This window comes from Physella acuta, unplaced genomic scaffold (assembly GCF_028476545.2).
Source record: "Physella acuta isolate Inbredline_101_S28 unplaced genomic scaffold, ASM2847654v3 ptg001009l, whole genome shotgun sequence".
NCBI classification, from domain to species: Eukaryota; Metazoa; Mollusca; class Gastropoda; family Physidae; genus Physella; species Physella acuta.
Genome location: NW_026732526.1, coordinates 230548 through 254095, shown reverse-complemented (window position 1 = coordinate 254095; position 23548 = coordinate 230548). Strand labels below are relative to the sequence as shown.

The following is a 23548-nucleotide window of genomic DNA, read 5'->3' as shown; positions in this document are numbered from 1 at the left end:
AAATTTGACTTAATTGGATGCCTAATTAATTTTTTATGAATTAATAAAAATTTGGACCGAATTAGTAGGCATGTCTAGCCAACCACACCACATGCGTCATCACCTTCAATAGCTGCGCCATCACGTAATGGCTGCGTTCAAAAACCATTGCGCGCCTACTGAACATGATGTTCAGTAGGCGCGCAATAGGCGTCATCACCTTCAATAGGGGTCATCACCTTCAATAGCTGCGCCATCACGTAATGGCTGCGTTCAAAAACCATTGCGCGCCTACTGAACATGATGTTCAGTAGGCGCGCAATGGTTTTTAGTCATGTAACTCTATTGTAAATAAAACATGTAAAGTACTGAAAAAAAAATTCATAAAAAACGTTTTAATAACAAGCTTTTATGTAATGATGCACTAAAAAGTAGAAAATAAATTATAGACTACTATTTAAATAACTATAAAGAAAAGCGTGGGTGTCTTCCTTAACATTAGTAAAGGTATCCAATAGATACTAAAGTGACCCACGCTTTTCTTTATAGTTATTTAAATAGTAGTCTATAATTTATTTTCTACTTTTTAGTGCATCATTACATAAAAGCTTGTTATTAAAACGTTTTTTATGAATTTTTTTTTTACTCAGGCAGGGGTAAAACGTCAAGATTTTTAAAAAAATCTCTATTTTGATTTTTTGCACAATTACGGTTTACGATACTTCCTCTATATTTGGTTTACGAGAAAGTAAAAAATGGATGAAAACCGTGTCTGCCATGACATTGTTATAGTTTTTTTCTCATAGTATGTGTGCTGTTAAATCTTAGTATGTCTGATGTGATTTCCTATTGTATGTGTAATGTTATATAGTCTGTGAGACATTATATCTACAGTATGTTTGAAGTTATAACTGATGTTATTTAAGGAATGTGATGTCAGTGATCCAAGAAATGTGAGCGTGGAAAAACTGCAGCTAGAGATTAGAGAACTGACCTCTGAGAGAGATGAGCTCAAGGTAAGGGTGACAGGGACTGGACACTGGGAGAACTGACCTCTGAGAGAGATGACTGGACACTGGGAGAACTGACCTCTGAGAGAGATGAACTCAAGGTAAGAGTGACAGGCTCTGGACACTGGGAGAACTGACCTCTGAGAGAGATGACTGGACACTGGGAGAACTGACCTCTGAGAGAGATGACTGGACACTGGGAGAACTGACCTCTGAGAGAGATGACTGGACACTGGGAGAACTGACCTCTGAGAGAGATGACTGGACACTGGGAGAACTGACCTCTGAGAGAGATGACTGGACACTGGGAGAACTGACCTCTGAGAGAGATGACTGGACACTGGGAGAACTGACCTCTGAGAGAGATGACTGGACACTGGGAGAACTGACCTCTGAGAGAGATGACTGGACACTGGGAGAACTGACCTCTGAGAGAGATATGCTCAAGGTAAGTGTGACAGGGTGTGGACACTGGGAGAACTGACCTCTGAGAGAGATGACTGGACACTGGGAGAACTGACCTCTGAGAGAGATGAACTCAAGGTAAGAGTGACAGGGTCTGGACACTGGGAGAACTGACCTCTGAGAGAGATGAACTCAAGGTAAGAGTGACAGGGTCTGGACACTGGGTGAACTGACCTCTGAGAGAGATGACTGGACACTGGGAGAACTGACCTCTGAGAGAGATGAACTCAAGGTAAGAGTGACAGGGTCTGGACACTGGGTGAACTGACCTCTGAGAGAGATGAACTCAAGGTAAGAGTGACAGGGTCTGGACACTGGGTGAACTGACCTCTGAGAGAGATGAACTCAAGGTAAGAGTGACAGGGTCTGGACACTGGGTGAACTGACCTCTGAGAGAGATGACTGGACACTGGGAGAACTGACCTCTGAGAGAGATGAACTCAAGGTAAGAGTGACAGGGTCTGGACACTGGGTGAACTGACCTCTGAGAGAGATGACTGGACACTGGGAGAACTGACCTCTGAGAGAGATGAACTCAAGGTAAGAGTGACAGGGTCTGGACACTGGGAGAACTGACCTCTGAGAGAGATGAACTCAAGGTAAGAGTGACAGGGTCTGGACACTGGGAGAACTGACCTCTGAGAGAGATGAACTCAAGGTAAGAGTGACAGGGTCTGGACACTGGGTGAACTGACCTCTGAGAGAGATGACTGGACACTGGGAGAACTGACCTCTGAGAGAGATGAACTCAAGGTAAGAGTGACAGGGTCTGGACACTGGGAGAACTGACCTCTGAGAGAGATGAACTCAAGGTAAGAGTGACAGGGTCTGGACACTGGGTGAACTGACCTCTGAGAGAGATGACTGGACACTGGGAGAACTGACCTCTGAGAGAGATGACTGGACACTGGGAGAACTGACCTCTGAGAGAGATGAACTCAAGGTAAGAGTGACAGGGTCTGGACACTGGGAGAACTGACCTCTGAGAGAGATGAACTCAAGGTAAGAGTGACAGGGTCTGGACACTGGGTGAACTGACCTCTGAGAGAGATGAACTCAAGGTAAGAGTGACAGGGTCTGGACACTGGGTGAACTGACCTCTGAGAGAGATGACTGGACACTGGGAGAACTGACCTCTGAGAGAGATGAACTCAAGGTAAGAGTGACAGGGTCTGGACACTGGGAGAACTGACCTCTGAGAGAGATGAACTCAAGGTAAGAGTGACAGGGTCTGGACACTGGGTGAACTGACCTCTGAGAGAGATGACTGGACACTGGGAGAACTGACCTCTGAGAGAGATGAGCTCAAGGTAAGAGTGACAGGGTCTGGACACTGGTGCTTGCCAGGATGTTTGACTCATGTCATTTTTGTGGGCAGTTTTAGCACCTGACTTGTGCTGGGATGTTTGACTCATGTTATGCTAATTGACAAGGTCAGACTGGGATGTTTGACTCATGTTATGCTAATTGACAAGGTCAGACTGGGATGTTTGACTCATGTTATGCTAATTGACCAGGTCAGACTGGGATGTTTGACTCATGTTATGCTAATTGACAAGGTCAGACTGGGATGTTTGACTCATGTTATGCTAATTGACCAGGTCAGACTGGGATGTTTGACTCATGTTATGCTAATTGACAAGGTCAGACTGGGATGTTTGACTCATGTTATGCTAATTGACAAGGTCAGACTGGGATGTTTGACTCATGTTATGCTAATTGACCAGGTCAGACTGGGATGTTTGACTCATGTTATGCTAATTGACAAGGTCAGACTGGGATGTTTGACTCATGTTATGCTAATTGACCAGGTCAGACTGGGATGTTTGACTCATGTTATGCTAATTGACAAGGTCAGACTGGGATGTTTGACTCATGTTATGCTAATTGACCAGGTCAGACTGGGATGTTTGACTCATGTTATGCTAATTGACCAGGTCAGACTGGGATGTTTGACTCATGTTATGCTAATTGACAAGGTCAGACTGGGATATTGACTCATGTTATGCTAATTGACAAGGTCAGACTGGGATGTTTGATGTTTGACTCATGTTGTGCTAATTGACCAGGCCAGACTTGGATGTTTGATGTTTGACTCATGTTATGCTAATTGACAAGGTCAGACTGGGATGTTTGATGTTTGACTCATGTTATGCTAATTGACCAGGTCAGTCTGGGATGTTTGACTCATGTTATGCTAATTGACCAGGTCAGTCTGGGATGTTTGACTCATGTTATGCTAATTGACCAGGTCAGTCTGGGATGTTTGACTCATGTTATGCTAATTGACCAGGCCAGACTTGGATGTTTGATGTTTGACTCATGTTATGCTAATTGACCAGGCCAGACTTGGATGTTTGATGTTTGACTCATGTTATGCTAATTGACCAGGTCAGACTTGGATGTTTGACTCATGTTATGCTAATTGACCAGGCTAGACTTGGATGTGGTGAACAAGATGAGAAAGGACACCTGCTGACCCAGGTCAAGTCGCTGCAGCAACAGCTTGATGAGTCCAAGCGGGAAATGGAAATACGGAAGGGAGCAAATGAGGTCTTTGTTTTTAAATGTAGAGATAACCTTTTGACAAATACCAACACAAATGAGAGGGCCCTTACTGTCTGGAAAAAGTCTGGAATTTAGAAAAGTGAATTTCAGACTAACAAATAGTCTAGTATTACGTGAATTACATCCAATTTTTCCCAGCGCCATTGCGTGGGTCTACCCTGTGTTGTGATGTTATTGCTGCGGAGAGATATTTTGTTGCGGGACTGACCGCGTGAATATGTTACGAGTATTTAAAAATTGTCATTTAATGAAAGAATAATCTCCTTCAGAAATATTAAAGCTCTCCATTTTACCCACTATTTTTTTTCATTAAGTTTATCTGAGTTTACAGGCAGGTAGTCATAACAAAAAATTATGGAATTTTATATAGTATAATTTAATCCACCTTCTGTTTTTTTATATCTTTGCAAATGTGGACAATTAGGGCTAGACTAATTCCTTGTTACTAAGTTCACTTGTTTGAACTCACCGTTACCCCAAATATTACCGCTTGGCTGTGGGGAGGGGGAGGATAAAAAGTCACAACACAGTTGATGCCATGACGTATTAAACTGGCGCACTAAGTCTAGACTACTATAACCTAACATTGGCCCCTTCACTGTGTTTTGTTAAAATCATCCAAAGTCTAACTGCTAATTATATTTATTAATAAAATTAACTGGTAATTGGATTTATTTTTAACTGGTAATTGGATTTATTAATAAAAGTCTAAATGGTAATTGGATTTGACGATACTTTAAAAACAGGAAATAATTTTTATTTGTTCAATCAGGCTTCAACTAGGGTATTACCTGTTCTTTCAATCTCATTAAAAACATTTTACTTCTTACTGGGGCCATCCCAATTTACTGTATGTAATAGATTAACATGTTTATTATATAGTTATGTATTACATGTCATGTTTATTGTATAGTTTAGTTGTCTACTAGATGTCATGTTTATTGTTTAGTTTTGTACTAGATGACATGTTTATTGTTTAGTTTTGTACTAGATGTCATGTTTATTGTATAGTTTAGTTGTGTACTAGATGTCATGATATTGTATAGTTTAGTTGTCTACTAGATGTCATGATATTGTATAGTTTACTTTTGTACTAGATGTTATGTTTATTGTATAGTTTAGTTGTCTACTAGATGTCATGATATTGTATAGTTTAGTTTTGTACTATATGTCATGTTTAATGTATATTTTAGTTGTGTACTAGATGTCATGTTTATATGTTTAATTTTGTACAAGATGTCATGTTTATTGTATAGTTTAGTTGTGTACTAGATGTCATGTTTATTGTTTAGTTTTGTACTAGATGTCATGTTTATATGTTTAGTTTTGTACTATATGTCATGTTTAATGTATATTTTAGTTGTGTACTAGATGTCATGTTTATTGTTTAGTTTTGTACTAGATGTCATGTTTATATGTTTAGTTTTGTACTAGATGTCATGTTTATTGTATAGTTTTGTACTAGATGTCATGTTTATTGTTTAGTTTTGTACTAGATGTCATGTTTATTGTAGTTTTGTACTAGATGTCATGTTTATTGTTTAGTTTTGTACTAGATGTCATGTTTATTGTTTTGTTTAGTTGTGTACTAGATGTATGTTTAATGTATAGTTTAGTTTTGTACTAGATGTCATGTTTATTGTTTAGTTTTGTACTAGATGTCATGTTTATATGTTTAGTTTTGTACTAGATGTCATGTTTATTGTATAGTTTTGTACTAGATGTCATGTTTATTGTTTAGTTGTGTACTAGATGTCATGTTTAATGTATAGTTTAGTTTTGTACTAGATGTCATGTTTATTGTTTAGTTTTGTACTAGATGTCATGTTTATATGTTTAGTTTTGTACTAGATGTCATGTTTATTGTATAGTTTTGTACTAGATGTCATGTTTATTGTTTAGTTGTGTACTAGATGTCATGTTTAATGTATAGTTTAGTTTTGTACTAGATGTCATGTTTATTGTATAGTTTATTTTTGTACTAGATGTCATGTTTATTGTATAGTTTATTTTTGTACTAGATGTCATGTTTATTGTATAGTTTAGTTTTGTACTAGATGTCATGTTTATTGTATAGTTTAGTTTTGTACTAGATGTCATGTTTATTGTATAGTTTATTTTTGTACTAGATGTCATGTTTATTGTATAGTTTAGTTTTGTACTAGATGTCATGTTTATTGTATATTTTAGTTGTGTACTAGATGTCATGTTTATTGTATAGTTTAGTTATGTACTATATGTCATGTTTATTGTATAGTTTATTTTTGTACTAGATGTCATGTTTATTGTATAGTTTAGTTGTGTACTAGATGTCATGTTTATTGTTTAGTTTTGTACTAGATGTCATGTTTATTGTATAGTTTAGTTGTGTACTAGATGTCATGTTTATTGTATAGTTTAGTTGTGTACTAGATGTCATGTTTATTGTATAGTTTAGTTGTGTACTAGATGTCATGTTTATTGTATAGTTTAGTTTTGTACTAGATGTCATGTTTATTGTATAGTTTAGTTTTGTACTAGATGTCATGTTTATTGTATAGTTTAGTTTTGTACTAGATGTCATGTTTATTGTATAGTTTAGTTTTGTACTAGATGTCATGTTTATTGTATAGTTTATTTTTGTACTAGATGTCATGTTTATTGTATAGTTTAGTTTTGTACTAGATGTCATGTTTATTGTATATTTTAGTTGTGTACTAGATGTCATGTTTATTGTATAGTTTAGTTATGTACTATATGTCATGTTTATTGTATAGTTTATTTTTGTACTAGATGTCATGTTTATTGTATAGTTTAGTTGTGTACTAGATGTCATGTTTATTGTTTAGTTTTGTACTAGATGTCATGTTTATTGTATAGTTTAGTTGTGTACTAGATGTCATGTTTATTGTATAGTTTAGTTGTGTACTAGATGTCATGTTTATTGTATAGTTTAGTTGTGTACTAGATGTCATGTTTATTGTATAGTTTAGTTTTGTACTAGATGTCATGTTTATTGTATAGTTTAGTTTTGTACTAGATGTCATGTTTATTGTATAGTTTAGTGCCGGGGACATCCCAGCCTACCTCCGACATGAACTGGAGGAATCCAACCTTGCTCTTAGTGAAGCCCGGTCTCTGCTTGCTGCTTCCAAGCGCCAAGAACTTGAGTTAAAGGATAGGATTGATAGACTTCAGCGAATACTTGACAACAAAGCTGTAGAGAATGGAAGATACTTACAGGTTAGTTATCTTAATATTTAAAAAAATGTTGCTCTAGTATGTAACACTGCTTGATTGGGGATGTTAGTGAAGATCTGGGCTCTAGTATGTAACACTGCTTGATTGGGGATGTTAGTGAAGATCTGGGCTCTAGTCAGGGTCTGAGACATGGGGGGACACACATTTCATTGTATAGCCTGTGGCAGGCACACTTTATTGTATAGCCTGTGACAGGCACACTTTATTGTATAGCCTGTGACAGGCACACTTTATTGTATAGCCTGTGACAGGCACACTTTATAGCCAGTGACAGACACATTTCATTGTATAGCCTGTGACAGGCACACTTTATAGCCTGTGACAGGCACACTTTATAGCCTGTGACAGGCACACTTTATTGTATAGCCTGTGACAGGCACACTTTATTGTATAGCCTGTGACAGGCACACTTTATTGTATAGCCTGTGACAGGCACACTTTATTGTATAGCCTGTGACAGGCACACTTTATTGTATAGCCTGTGACAGGCACACTTATTGTATAGCCTGTGACAGGCACACTTTATAGCCTGTGACAGACACACTTTATAGCCTCTGACAGGCACACTTTATTGTATAGCCTGTGACAGGCACACTTTATAGCCAGTGACAGGCACACTTTATTGTATAGCCTGTGACAGGCACACTTTATTGTATAGCCTGTGACAGGCACACTTTATAGCCTGTGACAGACACACTTTATAGCCTGTGACAGGCACACTTATTGTATAACCTGTGACAGGCACACTTTATAGCCTGTGACAGGCACACTTTATAGCCTGTGACAGGCACACTTTATAGCCTGTGACAGGCACACTTTATTGTATAGCCAGTGACAGACACACTTTATTGTATAGCCTGTGACAGGCACACTTTATTGTATAGCCTGTGACAGGCACACTTTATAGCCAGTGACAGGCACACTTTATAGCCTGTGACAGGCACACTTTATAGCCTGTGACAGGCACACTTTATTGTATAGCCTGTGACAGGCACACTTTATTGTATAGCCTGTGACAGGCACACTTTATTGTATAGCCTGTGACAGGCACACTTTATTGTATAGCCTGTGACAGGCACACTTTATTGTATAGCCTGTGACAGGCACACTTTATAGCCTGTGACAGGCACACTTTATTGTATAGCCTGTGACAGGCACACTTTATAGCCTGTGACAGGCACACTTTATTGTATAGCCTGTGACAGGCACACTTTACAGCCTGTGACAGGCACACTTTATAGCCAGTGACAGACACATTTCATTGTATAGCCTGTGACAGGCACACTTTATAGCCTGTGACAGGCACACTTTATAGCCTGTGACAGGCACACTTTATTGTATAGCCAGTGACAGGCACACTTTATTGTATAGCCTGTGACAGGCACACTTTATAGCCTGTGACAGGCACACTTTATTGTATAGCCTGTGACAGGCACACTTTATTGTATAGCCTGTGACAGGCACACTTTATTGTATAGCCTGTGACAGGCACACTTTATAGCCAGTGACAGACACATTTCATTGTATAGCCTGTGACAGGCACACTTTATTGTATAGCCTGTGACAGGCACACTTTATTGTATAGCCTGTGACAGGGACACTTTATTGTATAGCCTGTGACAGGCACACTTTATAGCCTGTGACAGGCACACTTTATTGTATAGCCTGTGACCGGCACACTTTATAGCCTGTGACAGGCACACTTTATAGCCTGTGACAGGCACACTTTATTGTATAGCCTGTGACAGGCACACTTTATTGTATAGCCTGTGACAGGCACACTTTATAGCCTGTGACAGGCACACTTTATTGTATAGCCTGTGACAGGCACACTTTATTGTATAGCCTGTGACAGGCACACTTTATTGTATAGCCTGTGACAGGCACACTTTATTGTATAGCCTGTGACCGGCACACTTTATAGCCTGTGACAGGCACACTTTATTGTATAGCCTGTGACAGGGACACTTTATTTTATAGCCTGTGACAGGCACACTTTATTGTATAGCCTGTGACAGGCACACTTTATTGTATAGCCTGTGACCGGCACACTTTATAGCCTGTGACAGGCACACTTTATTGTATAGCCTGTGACAGGGACACTTTATTTTATAGCCTGTGACAGGCACACTTTATTGTGGAATTTGATTTTTAAAAAGAAGCAGGTGGGTACCAGTCAGGGGTAGAGTGTCACAAATGAAAATTGCTCACTATCTTGAGATGTCTTTGTTCTGGTCAATGGTGGCTAATCTTCTCTTGTCCAGAATGCCCAGGATGCTATGGCTGAGCTCAAGACTCTCAAGTCACAGTTTGACACCCTGCAGCGGCAATACAAGGTAAGCAATCTCTACTGGCTGCTTGACATTGTCTACTGGCTGCTTGACATTGTCTACTGGCTGCTTGACATTGTCTACTGGCTGCTTGACATTGTCTACTGGCTGCTTGACATTGTCTACTGGCTGCTTGACATTGTCTACTGGCAAGGTGTTGCTTGACAACTAGTTTGTTTAGTATCAAGACTTGACTTGTTTCACTTTGATTGAATACTAAGTTCACTTGCTTACATAAGTGGCTAGCCTAGAAAATGCTTTTTAAAAAAGCATTAATAATGGAATGGCCAGTCATGCAACACCTATGTCATGCTCAACTCTGGCATTGTACATTCATAGGGTTACTTTTGCGGGATAGGCTAATGGAAACTAATTAAAAAATGTTTTATTGAAATACCAAGATAAATAAATGAAAATGTTGGATGACTTGGGCTTGTAGGCTGTTGTATATGGATGACATGGGCTTGTAGGCTGTTGTGTATGTTGTGGTATACCAGCTGAAATAGATCTTGTATATTCAGGTTTTAGAAGGCAAGTATTCAGCACTGCAAAAAGAGAGGGGTTCAAATACAGGTGAGACTGTCCGTTTAATGGAAGAGGTACAGAACAAGCAGCAGCAGTATCAGATGGAGTATAAGGTTAGTTTACTGTTTGCTTACATGGGGTGATGGGTTTACTGTTGGCTTACATGGGGTGATGGGTTTACTGTTGGCTTACATGAGGTGATGGGTTTACTGTTGGCTTACATGGGGTGATGGGTTTACTGTTGGCTTACATTTGGTGATGGGTTTACTGTTGGCTTACATGGGGTGATGGGTTTACTGTTGGCTTACATTTGGTGATGGGTTTACTGTTGGCTTACATGGGGTGATGGGTTTACTGTTGGCTTACATGGGGTGATGGGTTTACTGTTTGCTTACATGGGGTGATGGGTTTACTGTTTGCTTACATGGGGTGATGGGTTTACTGTTTGCTTACATGGGGTGATGGGTTTACTGTTGGCTTACATGGGGTGATGGGTTTACTGTTTGCTTACATGGGGTGATGGGTTTACTGTTTGCTTACATGGGGTGATGGGTTTACTGTTTGCTTACATGGGGTGATGGGTTTACTGTTTGCTTACATGGGGTGATGGGTTTACTGTTGGCTTACATGGGGTGATGGGTTTACTGTTGGCTTACATGAGGTGATGGGTTTACTGTTGGCTTACACAGGTTCTGTTGAGATAGAACAGTCTATAAAAAGGTTTTATATTTTTCAATCTTGTACAGAAAGCTGAGCAGTTGGCCAAAGTTTGTACTGAATTGGAAGATCAAATTAAAGACATGGAAGTTATCATTCAAGAATTTAAAGAGAGAGAAATCCAGTGGGACAACATCAAGTAAGTTTAAGCTTTAGAAACAGGGAAACCTAGTAGTGCAATTTTCTACCCACCCCCTCCCTAATTGACCCAACAATTTTCTACCCACCCCCTCCCTAATTGACCCAACAATTTTCTACCCACCCCCTCCCTAATTGACCCAACAATTTTCTACCCACCTCCTCCCTAATTGACCCAACAATTTTCTACCCACCCCCTCCCTAATTGACCCAACAATTTTCTACCCACCCCCTCCCTAATTGACCCAACAATTTTCTACCCACCTCCTCCCTAATTGACCCAACAATTTTCTACCCACCCCCTCCCTAATTGACCCAACAATTTTCTACCCACCCCCTCCCTAATTGACCCAACAATTTTCTACCCACCCCCTCCCTAATTGACCCAACAATTTTCTACCCACCCCCTCCCTAATTGACCCAACAATTTTCTACCCACCCCCTCCCTAATTGACCCAACAATTTTCTACCCACCTCCTCCCTAATTGACCCAACAATTTTCTACCCACCCCCTCCCTAATTGACCCAACAATTTTCTACCCACCCCCTCCCTAATTGACCCAACAATTTTCTACCCACCCCCTCCCTAATTGACCCAACAATTTTCTACCCACCCCCTCCCTAATTGACCCAACAATTTTCTACCCACCCCCTCCCTAATTGATCCAACAATTTTCTACCAACCCCTCCCTAATTGACCCAACAATTTTCTACCCACCCCCTCCCTAATTGATCCAACAATTTTCTACCCACCCCCTCCCTAATTGACCCAACAATTTTCTACCCACCCCCTCCCTAATTGACCCAACAATTTTCTACCCACCCCCTCCCTAATTGACCCAACAATTTTCTACCAACCCCTCCCTAATTGACCCAACAATTTTCTACCCACCCCCTCCCTAATTGACCCAACAATTTTCTACCCACCCCCTCCCTAATTGACCCAACAATTTTCTACCCACCCCCTCCCTAATTGACCCAACAATTTTCTACCCACCCCCTCCCTAATTGACCCAACAATTTTCTACCCACCTCCTCCCTAATTGACCCAACAATTTTCTACCCACCCCCTCCCTAATTGACCCAACAATTTTCTACCCACCCCCTCCCTAATTGACCCAACAATTTTCTACCCACCCCCTCCCTAATTGACCCAACAATTTTCTACCCACCCCCTCCCTAATTGACCCAACAATTTTCTACCCACCCCCTCCCTAATTGACCCAACAATTTTCTACCCACCCCCTCCCTAATTGACCCAACAATTTTCTACCCACCTCCTCCCTAATTGACCCAACAATTTTCTACCCACCCCCTCCCTAATTGACCCAACAATTTTCTACCCACCCCCTCCCTAATTGACCCAACAATTTTCTACCCACCCCCTCCCTAATTGACCCAACAATTTTCTACCCACCTCCTCCCTAATTGACCCAACAATTTTCTACCCACCCCCTCCCTAATACTGGATTGACCCACTTATATTACTGAACATTTTGTTTTCTGAAGGCAGCTACAGTTAAACAACAAACTCAAGAACCTGCTTGTTAACCCTTAGCTGTAGCTTATGTTTATGACATGATAATAAATTCCATGTCATTTTGGCTACAATTTAAAGAAAACAAAATTTAAAAAAACCATCCGATTAACTAGATAAAAATGTGCAAATGCTTGTAATGTTGACTGTTTTGTTGGAGGTGAGAAGCCAAATACTGTGGACATTCTTTAGAGATGTATGTTATAATGATATTACTTTTTTGGTTGAAGTATTGGTTTGATTTGGTAAGAAAATCACTTAAAATTGAAATGAGTTTGCTTAAAGTGTTAAACTTTGATGCAGATTGACATATGAGCAAGCAGTAAATGCTAGAGAACATGAACTGGTGACCCAACAAGTGCAAGCTGCCAGGTAATCTTTTGCTGGCCTATTGAACCTTCCTCTAACACCCTCTCCGATTTTAACAAATTCTTCCTCTCTCTCCCCTATTTTAACCTTTTCTTCCTCTCTCTCCCCTATTTTAACTTTTCTTCCTCTCTCTCCCCTATTTTAACAAATTCTTCCTCTCTCTCCCCTATTTTAACCTTTTCTTCCTCTCTCTCCCCTATTTTAACCTTTTCTTCCTCTCTCTCCCCTATTTTAACCAATTCTTCCTCTCTCTCCCCTATTTTAACAAATTCTTCCTCTCTCTCCCCTATTTTAACCTTTTCTTCCTCTCTCTCCCCTATTTTAACCAATTCTTCCTCTCTCCCCTATTTTAACCTTTTCTTCCTCTCTCTCCCCTATTTTAACCTTTTCTTCCTCTCTCTCCCCTATTTTAACAAATTCTTCCTCTCTCTCCCCTATTTTAACCTTTTCTTCCTCTCTCTCCCCTATTTTAGCCAATTCTTCCTCTCTCCCCTATTTTAACCTTTTCTTCCTCTCTCTCCCCTATTTTAACCTTTTCTTCCTCTCTCTCCCCTATTTTAACCTTTTCTTCCTCTCTCCCCTATTTTAACCTTTTCTTCCTCTCTCTCCCCTATTTTAACCAATTCTTCCTCTCTCTCACCTATTTTAATCAATTATGCCCCATGTCCTGGTGCCACAGTCCCTTAGCTGTCCCATGTACTGGTGCCACAGTCCCTTAGCTGCCCCATGTCCTGGTGCCACAGTCCCTTAGCTGCCCCATGTCCTGGTGCCACAGTCCCTTAGCTGCCCCATGTACTGGTGCCACAGTCCCTTAGCTGCCCCATGTACTGGTGCCACAGTCCCTTAGCTGCCCCATGTACTGGTGCCACAATCCCTTAGCTGCCCCATGTACTGGTGCCACAGTCCCTTAGCTGCCCAATGTCCTGGTGCCACAGTCCCTTAGCTGCCCCATGTCCTGGTGCCACAGTCCCTTAGCTGCCCAATGTCCTGGTGCCACAGTCCCTTAGCTGCCCCATGTACTGGTGCCACAGTCCCTTAGCTGCCCCATGTACTGGTGCCACAGTCCCTTAGCTGCCCCATGTACTGGTGCCACAGTCCCTTAGCTGCCCCATGTACTGGTGCCACAGTCCCTTAGCTGCCCCATGTCCTGGTGCCACAGTCCCTTAGCTGCCCCATGTACTGGTGCCACAGTCCCTTAGCTGCCCCATGTACTGGTGCCACAGTCCCTTAGCTGCCCCATGTACTGGTGCCACAGTCCCTTAGCTGCCCCATGTACTGGTGCCACAATCCCTTAGCTGCCCCATGTACTGGTGCCACAGTCCCTTAGCTGCCCAATGTCCTGGTGCCACAGTCCCTTAGCTGCCCCATGTCCTGGTGCCACAGTCCCTTAGCTGCCCAATGTCCTGGTGCCACAGTCCCTTAGCTGCCCCATGTACTGGTGCCACAGTCCCTTAGCTGCCCCATGTACTGGTGCCACAGTCCCTTAGCTGCCCCATGTACTGGTGCCACAGTCCCTTAGCTGCCCCATGTACTGGTGCCACAGTCCCTTAGCTGCCCCATGTCCTGGTGCCACAGTCCCTTAGCTGCCCCATGTACTGGTGCCACAGTCCCTTAGCTGCCCCATGTACTGGTGCCACAGTCCCTTAGCTGCCCCATGTCCTGGTGCCCCATGTACTTAAGGATTTCCACAGAGATGTGAAACCGGGGAAAAAACAGGAATTTTAAGATAAAATTTCTCTGCCGGAAAATCCTATGAATAGCTGGGAAATTTTCATAATAGCCGGCAATTATTTTGAATAGCTTGGAATAGATACTTGAAATAGTAGGGAATTTTCTGGTGAAAATATTGTGGGAACCATGGTACTGGCAATACAGTCCCTTAGCTGCTGGCTAGAGAGTAGCAAAGGTTCCTGTAAATGTTAGTATAACCCCATTGGATTTCTCTGATGACTCTTGGCACCTTTACCTTAATTTGACCATTGATAAAAAAGCATTTGAATGTGAGTAGTGAGCTAATGTGAGCTTTTTTCCTCAGATCTGAAACTGAAGGGCAAGTGAAGCAGCAGATAGAATCTGTGAGAGCCTTACACAGAGCTGACCTGGAGAAGTTACATCACAACCTGAGAGAAGAAAGAGCTCAAGTCTGTAAGCTCTCACACAAGGTAAGGATGCTCCAGACTTTAGCTTGCTTTTCTTCAACAAACATCAGTTATTCTACTATTTTTTATTTTATTTGAAAGCTTGAAGAGTCAGAACAGAAAGAAAAATCAGCACTGCAACTGTTTGAGAGCCAAATGAAAGAGATGGAGAAAAGCAACCAAGAAAAAATGACACTGAAAGAAGAGGTTTGCATCACTTTTTGAAGAGTTTATTGGGCATAGTTTTCTCAAATCCTAGTAGGGATCTAAGTGTAGCACAGTGGATCTTCTTTTAACCTTTGATAGCAAAGTACAGACCTGTAGGGATGATTCAACCCTCATCCTTATCTGTAGCAATATTGGGCTCAACCAGGCTGCCTGTAGAATAGCCTCCAGTTTTTGTTTGACACACTTTATACTGCAGCTTTTAAATAGATGATGAGACCTGAACAGTTTTTAATTGTAGGTCTAAATGTGAATAAAGCTAATGAAATGCCATGCATCACATGTCAACACAATCTCCCACTCATGCTAAGGATATCAGTTTTAGCTTGCTATTTCTCATTTATTCCTTATCAGAAAAAATTCTCATTTACCATATTAAAGATAAAGCAGGAATGAGCTCCACTATACTTTCTTGTATAATTTAATATAACAGTAAGAAGAGGTATGGCACTTCAAATTGTGATATAGAAACTACTCTTTTTATAAGAAAACATAGGCGAAATGTTTTTGAATATGTTTTTACTTTCTCGTATAGAGAAAGTCTTGTAATCGTGCAAAAAAAAAATCAAGATTTTTACAAATCTCGACGTTTTACACCTCACTGATACAGAAAAACTAAATTTTGCAATCTTGTCCGTGTGTCTGTGTGTCTATCTGTCTGTGTGTAAACACGATAACTTGAGTACCGTTACAGCTAGGTTGATGAAATTTCATATATAAGTATTTTATCAAAATCGTAGATCTGTATCAACTTTTGAGCTATTTCCGATAACCGGAAGTGGTACTTTTTCTACTTTGAATTTTTCAAAAGCCTATAACTTGAGTACTATTTCAGATAGATAAATGAAATTTCACATGTAAGTAAAAGATCTAATTCTCTGCCTTCTGTCAAATTTTGAGTAATTTCCGTTGACCGGAATTACTAATTTACGCTATTTTCGATTTCTCAAAAAAAGCATGTAAACTTATAAAGTACTAATAATATTGCGCACCATTATGCACATTTTGTTTTGGCGTTCGCTTGGTGCGCAATTCTTTTTTCTATGAGATTCTATTCTATTTTAAAAAGTTAAAGTAATTAAAAATAATGTCTATATTTCAAGTTATATAAGAATATTCGAAAAAAGTTTAGGGGAAATCACTCCCGGTTAATTTTATGATATGATATAAAACTCAAATTCTAAATGTTTTTAAGTGATCTGAAAGCAAGTTCTGTTTTTGGTGACTAGAAATTGCGCAAAAGTTGAGAGCAACCTACTTCTAAGATCTTCTATTTGAAATGTCTTCCACCTAACTGAAACAGTGCTCAAGTTATTTTGCTCACTTTCAGGAATATATTGAGATTTATTACTTTCAATTTACTTACATTAGTACAATACTTCCTTTATACTCTTTTATACGATTAAGTAAAAAGAAGAAAATAAAAGCATCTAGTAAAATCCTCTATAAAAACTACTAATGACTAACTTGGGTTCTACCAAACATTCGAGTAGGGTGGCTCCATTCACATTTTCACCCATCATTCTCTACTGGTATTAAACATTGGAGTAAGGTGGCTCCATTCACATTTTCACCCATCATTCTCTACTGGTATTAAACATTGGAGTAGGGTGGCTCCATTCACATTTTCACCCATCATTCTCTACTGGTATTAAACATTGGAGTAAGGTGGCTCCATTCATGTTTTCACCCATCATTCTCTACTGGTATTAAAGCTAGAAGGTCAACAGCTGACAACACAGGCAGTGACAAACAAAACATGGACCTAATCAATTTAATTACATTACTCCATCAACCATTAACAAAACATGGACCTAATAAATTTAATTACATTACTCCATCTACCATTAACAAAACATGGACCTAATCAATTTAATTACATTACTCCATCTACCATTAACAAAACATGGACCTAATCAATTTAATTACATTACACCATCTACCATTAACAAAACATGGACCTAATCAATTTAATTACATTACGCCATCTACCATTAACAAAACATGGACCTAATCAATTTAATTACATTACTCCATCTACCATTAACAAAACATGGACCTAATAAATGTAATTACATTACTCCATCAACCATTAACAAAACATGGACCTAATCAATTTAATTACATTACACCATCTACCATTAACAAAACATGGACCTAATTAATTTAATTACATTACTCCATGAACCATTAACAAAACATGGACTTAATCAATTTAATTACATTACTCCATCTACCATTAACAAAACATGGACTTAATCAATTTAATTACATTACTCCATCTACCATTAACAAAACATGGACCTAATTAATTTAATTACATTACACCATCTACCATTAACAAAACATGGACCTAATTAATTTAATTACATTACTCCACCAACCATCTCTAGCTGCTTCTCATTTTATTTTGGAAACTCCCAAAAATTGTTTTGAAATCCTTTGAGAATGTGGGTATGAGGACTAGGCTAACCCATCCCAGCTTGTAGCAAGTCACTGATTTATAGGTTAATGTCAGCTAAAGCAAGTTCTTGTGAGGAAAATTCTGTGCTAGCAAAGTTGACTAGCAAATGTTTTAAAAGCACAAATTATGTTCTGGTCACTATCTGACTAAAGTGTTTAGTATTTTCAAAAATGAAATCTGTTTTCAGTTATTCTGGTTGATCCAATAGTTGGTAACAAGAACTAAAACTAGTTTACTTCTTGTACAAATCAATGTTGAATAGATTAAAGGTTGAATTTAAGCACAGACTGACAGAATAATTTCTCCATTTAGTTGACACAAGCACTGAGTGAAAATTGTTCACTAAGAAAGGAAAACTTGAAATTGAGGAAACATTTGGATGAGGCCATGGACAAATTTGAAATGATAATTGGAGAAAAAGTTAGCTTGGAGAATTTTACTGAAGCCTTGCAGGTGAGTTTGTTGATTGTTGTCTACTGTAAACAAATAGAAGCAATCCACACATGGCTTGTTGGTTAGTTCTATGCTGTGTCAACTTAATCACCCAATGGAGACAAGCGAGTTGACGAGATTCCTTCCATAGTATTAGTTAGTATTGTTGACATGGAATAAAAACGTGCTTTTTAGATTTAGACCGTAAAAAAAAATTTAAAAAAAAAAACTTAAGCCTAAAATTAATTTAGAAATTTTATATTTTTAGAATAAATGCTATAAAAGTTGTAAATCCAGAGAACTTGAAAATAATTTGTTGAGTTTAAGGCTACATTTCTATTTATTTTCATCAAGCCTAAGTTATAACCGGATGTTTCACTTTCGTAAGACAAATATTGATTGGCTGTACAGTAACTTAGTGATCGATAACTATTTGTTTACAAAACTTTGCAGATCAAGTTTTTAAATAACAATGCAAATTTAAAACCCCATGACTTAGTTTTCTATTTTTAGCTTACAATGTGTACAATAAAATTTGTGTCTGCCTATCCAATAGCAGGATGCCATTGTTTATGTCGCCATTACACGTGAAAACCAAATTGTTTTTGCTTTTTTTTAAATTTTTATTTAGTTACCGAAAATATTATAAACATCAAATACATCCAATCTTTAGTAAAGTCCGAAAAAAACCAGACAGGCAGGATTTTATAACCATATTAATTGTAACTACGCTGTGCATGATTTTTAAAAGAATTTATACACCTCTCAAATACCTTTGAGACTTTTCTCGCTGGTGTCCATTGAATAGATGATTATTTTCAATTGTTTTAGTGAAAAACATTGTCCATACACCCAATTGATCTACATTATTTAACAGCTAATTATTTTGTATTGTGTTAGTGACAAAATATTGTGCATAGACACAATTGATCTACGTAATTTAACAGCTGATTATTTTGAATTTTTTTTAGTGAAAAACATACTGTGCATAGACAAAATTGATCTACACTATTTAACTAAGTTAGTTATATTGAATTTTTTAAGTGAAAAACATTGTGTTCAAACAAAATTTAACAAAATGCTTACATTAGAATAATGTATTGTTATTTACATTATTATTTAGTAAAAATTTTGGTTTGGTCAAATTTGTATGGATGTGTGCACTATTTTTCCCTAGAATATAACTAAAGACGGGGTTGTACGCAGACTGGAAAAAGTCTTGAATTTAGATAAGTGAATTGCAGACTTAAAGTCTGGAAAATCGCTAGTTTTTGGGCTGGATTTTTTTAAAGTCTGGAAAAAGTCTGGAATCCAGTTTTAGAAATAAACCTTCGAAGTTCATATTTTCCAACTTAAAAAATTGCTTTTTTAAAGTGAATTTACTCCAATTTTTCCCCCGGAATTTCATTTTCAAAAAGTAGTACGAACCCTGTAAAAATACAGACTGTGGTCTGTTAAAATAGTGTGTTTTAAAAAGTTTAAAATGAAACCCTATTTTATACTTTGTGCCATGACTGTAAAAGTAATGTACTTCCGGCCCTACTGTAAAAGTAATGTTCTACCAGACTGGGGCCCTACTGTAAAAGTAATGTTCTGCTAGACTGGGGCCCTACTGTAAAAGTAATGTTCTGCTAGACTGGGGCCCTAATGTAAAAGTAATGTTCTGCTAGACTGGGGCCCTACTGTAAAAGTAATGTTCTGCTAGACTGGGGCCCTACTGTAAAAGTAATGTTCTGCTAGACTGGGGCCCTACTGTAAAAGTTATGTTCTGCTAGACTGGGGCCCTACTGTAAAAGTAATATTCTGCTAGGCTGGGGCCCTACTGTAAAAGTTATGTTCTGCTAGACTGGGGCCCTACTGTAAAAGTAATGTTCTGCTAGACTGGGGCCCTACTGTAAAAGTAATGTTCTGCTAGACTGGGGCCCTACTGTAAAAGTTATGTTCTGCTAGACTGGGGCCCTACTAACATTTCCAACTGTCAGGCTCTTCACTTCCTGGACAAGTACAAGTTTGAGAGCACCATTGGCCAGCAGATGAAGCTGATAGACTATCTACAAGAGCTGCACTTAGAGCACTCTGGCAAGAAAAAGAAGGTAGTGCATCCTCACAGATCTTAGCTTACTTTTAGAAGGGGCTAGATTTGTAAACATTTCTTATGTGTAGAAGTAAATACTATTTGAGCTTCTTTAACCCTTTGGGTGTTAGCTTGATATTTGCACTCAACAGGTTTTGTTGCTTGGATTATCTCTAGTTGGTCTCAGAGATCTAAAGAATATGTAATGAGTCATTAATGAAGCAGCAATTTGATGTTTAAGCTTTGGTGTGTCTCCTTGATTTCTCTCTCCATTGATTTGGATTTGTACAAGATATTCTAATATATAAATGGATCAGTATTATCATTTTCTAAAACAAATGATACCATCTTAAAAGTGAACTAAAAGAGACAGCTAGCTGTGAAAATCCTGGTCAATATTAAAAAACAATTATTTTCTTAACTCTAAAAAAAGAAAAACTGATAATTTAACTTAATGTCATAATTTTTATGTTGCTTCTAATATTGGTTACATGATTATTTATTTTTGACATGGTTTGTTACATTTCAATTTCTGTTTTTTTTTTTGTTGTTTTTTTTTCATTTTACAAAACCAAAAGAAGGTTTGTAGATAATTTTTTTAGAATGCTAACTAGTTTGTTAGCTGTGATGTAAGAGTTGTAATGCTAACTAGTTTGTTAGCTGTGATGTAAGAGTTGTATTGCTAACTAGTTTGTTAGCTGTGATGTAAGAGTTGTAATGCTAACTAGTTTGTTAGCTGTGATGTAAGAGTTGTAATGCTAACTAGTTTGTTAGCTGTGATGTAAGAGTTGTATTGCTAACTAGTTTGTTAGCTGTGATGTAAGAGTTGTAATGCTAACTAGTTTGTTAGCTGTGAGAGTTGTAATGCTAACTAGTTTGTTAGCTGTAAGAGTTGTGTGGAGCATGTTGCATGAGGCCAGCACACAACACATTTTTTAACATTTGTAAAGCATGTTGCCTGATATACTGGGCATGCAACATTTTAAATTCATTAGTCAATTGTTTAGTGAATGTATATTTAAAATCTATTTTTAAATTCATTAGTCATGCCCAAATTGTTTAGTGAATGTATATTTAAAATCTATTTTTAAATTCATTAGTCATGCCCAAATTGTTTAGTGAATGTATATTTAAAATCTATTTTTAAATTCATTAGTCATGCCCAATTCAAATAGCTTAATAAATGTATTTGTAAATTCATTTTGTGATGCCCTATTAAAATAGCTTTTAATTAAATTAATTAGCAATTGGCTTTTGAAACTAGTACAATAAATTGTTGTAGTAATTATAGAACATTTTTTAGACATTGCTTAATCCTTTTTTTAAATATTTTTCCTAAATTTTTAATTACATATTTTTAACTAATTAATGATTAAAAGTATCTTCAATTACAATCTGTTTAGTGGAAGACTAGCTATAAAAGTGTAAAATACTTGAATGAAATGGTCCTGGAAAATGTCTTGAAGACTTTCTAGTCTAAATGAGTTGTCATTTTTCAGAGCAAGTTTTTTGGCTCCAAAAGTGGGAGCAAGGAAGCTTTGAACAAGCAGGCTTCTCTCCCCCTGTCTGACCTGCAGACTACACAGAGCCTTCTACAAGATCAAGTTGATCAGCTGAGACAGGAAAATGCTCAACAAGCTAATGAAAGTAAACATTTTCAAACATTCAAATTGCTTTGAAAGGGTAACATTTTAAAATCTCAGACATTTAGATCTAAGTTGGTTTGAAAGTGTAATGTCATTATTTCTCTTCAATGACTCACTCTTGAATTCAACATTTTAGATGGGTGGTTTCATCAAATTAAGAAAGGTAAATCTGACCTTGTTACATATACAGCTATTGGGGGCATCCATTTATGACGTCCACAGGGGGGGGGGGGGTGTTTGGGTCAATTTGATTAGTTTAAAAATTAAATTTTAAAAATGCATATAAACTTCAACATTAAAAATGGTAAATGTATCAGAAATGAAGCCTTAGCTGAAAACTGCCTGCCTAAGAAAAAGCTTTTTTTTTTTTTTTTTCAAGTGGGAGGGGATAGGGCAGTGACCGCAATTTTCTAAAGCAATTTATGGTATTTCAGCTTTATTTTTAAACATTTCAAACAATTGTAACTAAATCATAATAGGCCTACATCATTATTTTGTGACAAAGCCTAAAATGATGTAGATCTAGTAATTTTTTTTTTTCAAGTAAAAAACTCTAAGTAACCACGTTACAATTAGATATTTAAATATCAGCGCGTGTATAATGTGCTCGCTTGGTCAGGTGTATAGGGCTAATGACTAGCGCTTCCACAAAAAAGGGGGAGAGGTGGTATGTTATGAAAACCCACACAGCGTAAAGTTGAGTAAAAGTAATATAATGTAGTCACGTTGATTAGCCGAATTTACCCGAACCCATATAGCCATTGATAGCTCGACAGCAACAAATGACAGTAAAAAGTTTGGTCTATAGCATCTTCAATTAAAAAAAGATGCATGACTGCCTGCAATTTCTGACTCTTTATAACAAATAGTGGATTAAAAAACCTTTAAAATAGAGAGGCAGGGTACACAGCATCCATGCGCGATCACTCTTTCAATAAAGAACAATTTTAGTAATTTTACATGCTGTAGACTTACGGACATCTTATTATTTAGGCTCTTACAGAAAATATCAAATCCCTATATTACATTATCAGTTAATGTACACATTGCATGTAAATAAATTAGTAATTTTGCAACCTGTTTGGGGGGGGGGGGGGGTCGTCTAAAGTTTTTTTTGCAGACGTCGTAAATGGATAACCCCTTAATATAAACATGTTTTAATTAAAGTTGTTAGTTTGTTTCTAGTTTGTTTACTTTGACACTTTTGGTTGTATTTTCTTTTAGTTTAATTTATTTGACCATTATAAATGAATTTCTGCTCAAATATTTGGTGCAATGGCTTATCCAGATTTAAAATGAAATTCCCTCCATGTATGTACATAATGTCAAGTGTGTCTGTACAGCATTGATTGTCATACATCCACAATACATTGATACATAAACACATACACAAAATGTTTGAAAACACCTCAATAACAAAATACAAAAAACAGTGTGATTGGAGGTTCATAATGATTGGAGGTTCAAAATGATTGGATATAAGAGTACCTCTAGCAACAGTTGATGTGCACTACATTGTAATGTCTTTGTCTGATAGATTTTATTTAAAAAAGCTTAGATAAGATAACCTCAGAACTTACAGACTAACATAGTGCTAGCTATAGCTGGCCCACACACCAGCGCTATAGCTGGCCACACACCAGCGCTATAGCTGGCCCACACACCAGCGCTATAGCTGGCCCACACCAGCG

General features: G+C 38.1%; 1 protein-coding gene across 6 annotated transcripts in view; it reads left to right on the top strand.

Moving 5' to 3' along the window:
* Positions 1–23548, top strand: part of LOC131954532 (citron rho-interacting kinase) — a 130799-nt gene that overhangs the window by 91104 nt on the left and 16147 nt on the right. For 4 of the 6 annotated variants that reach the window (XM_059318292.1, XM_059318293.1, XM_059318290.1 and 1 more), the window contains 13 exons: positions 906–995; positions 3888–4007; positions 7062–7244; positions 9527–9598; positions 10114–10230; positions 10864–10973; positions 12813–12881; positions 14914–15040; positions 15119–15223; positions 18018–18158; positions 20120–20230; positions 21711–21858; positions 21994–22020. In XM_059318292.1, the coding sequence (XP_059174275.1) occupies positions 906–995; positions 3888–4007; positions 7062–7244; positions 9527–9598; positions 10114–10230; positions 10864–10973; positions 12813–12881; positions 14914–15040; positions 15119–15223; positions 18018–18158; positions 20120–20230; positions 21711–21858; positions 21994–22020 (1420 nt within the window). The remainder of the gene's footprint in view (positions 1–905; positions 996–3887; positions 4008–7061; positions 7245–9526; positions 9599–10113; positions 10231–10863; positions 10974–12812; positions 12882–14913; positions 15041–15118; positions 15224–18017; positions 18159–20119; positions 20231–21710; positions 21859–21993; positions 22021–23548) is intronic. The other 2 variants (XM_059318291.1, XM_059318289.1) reach the window with 2 other exon arrangements.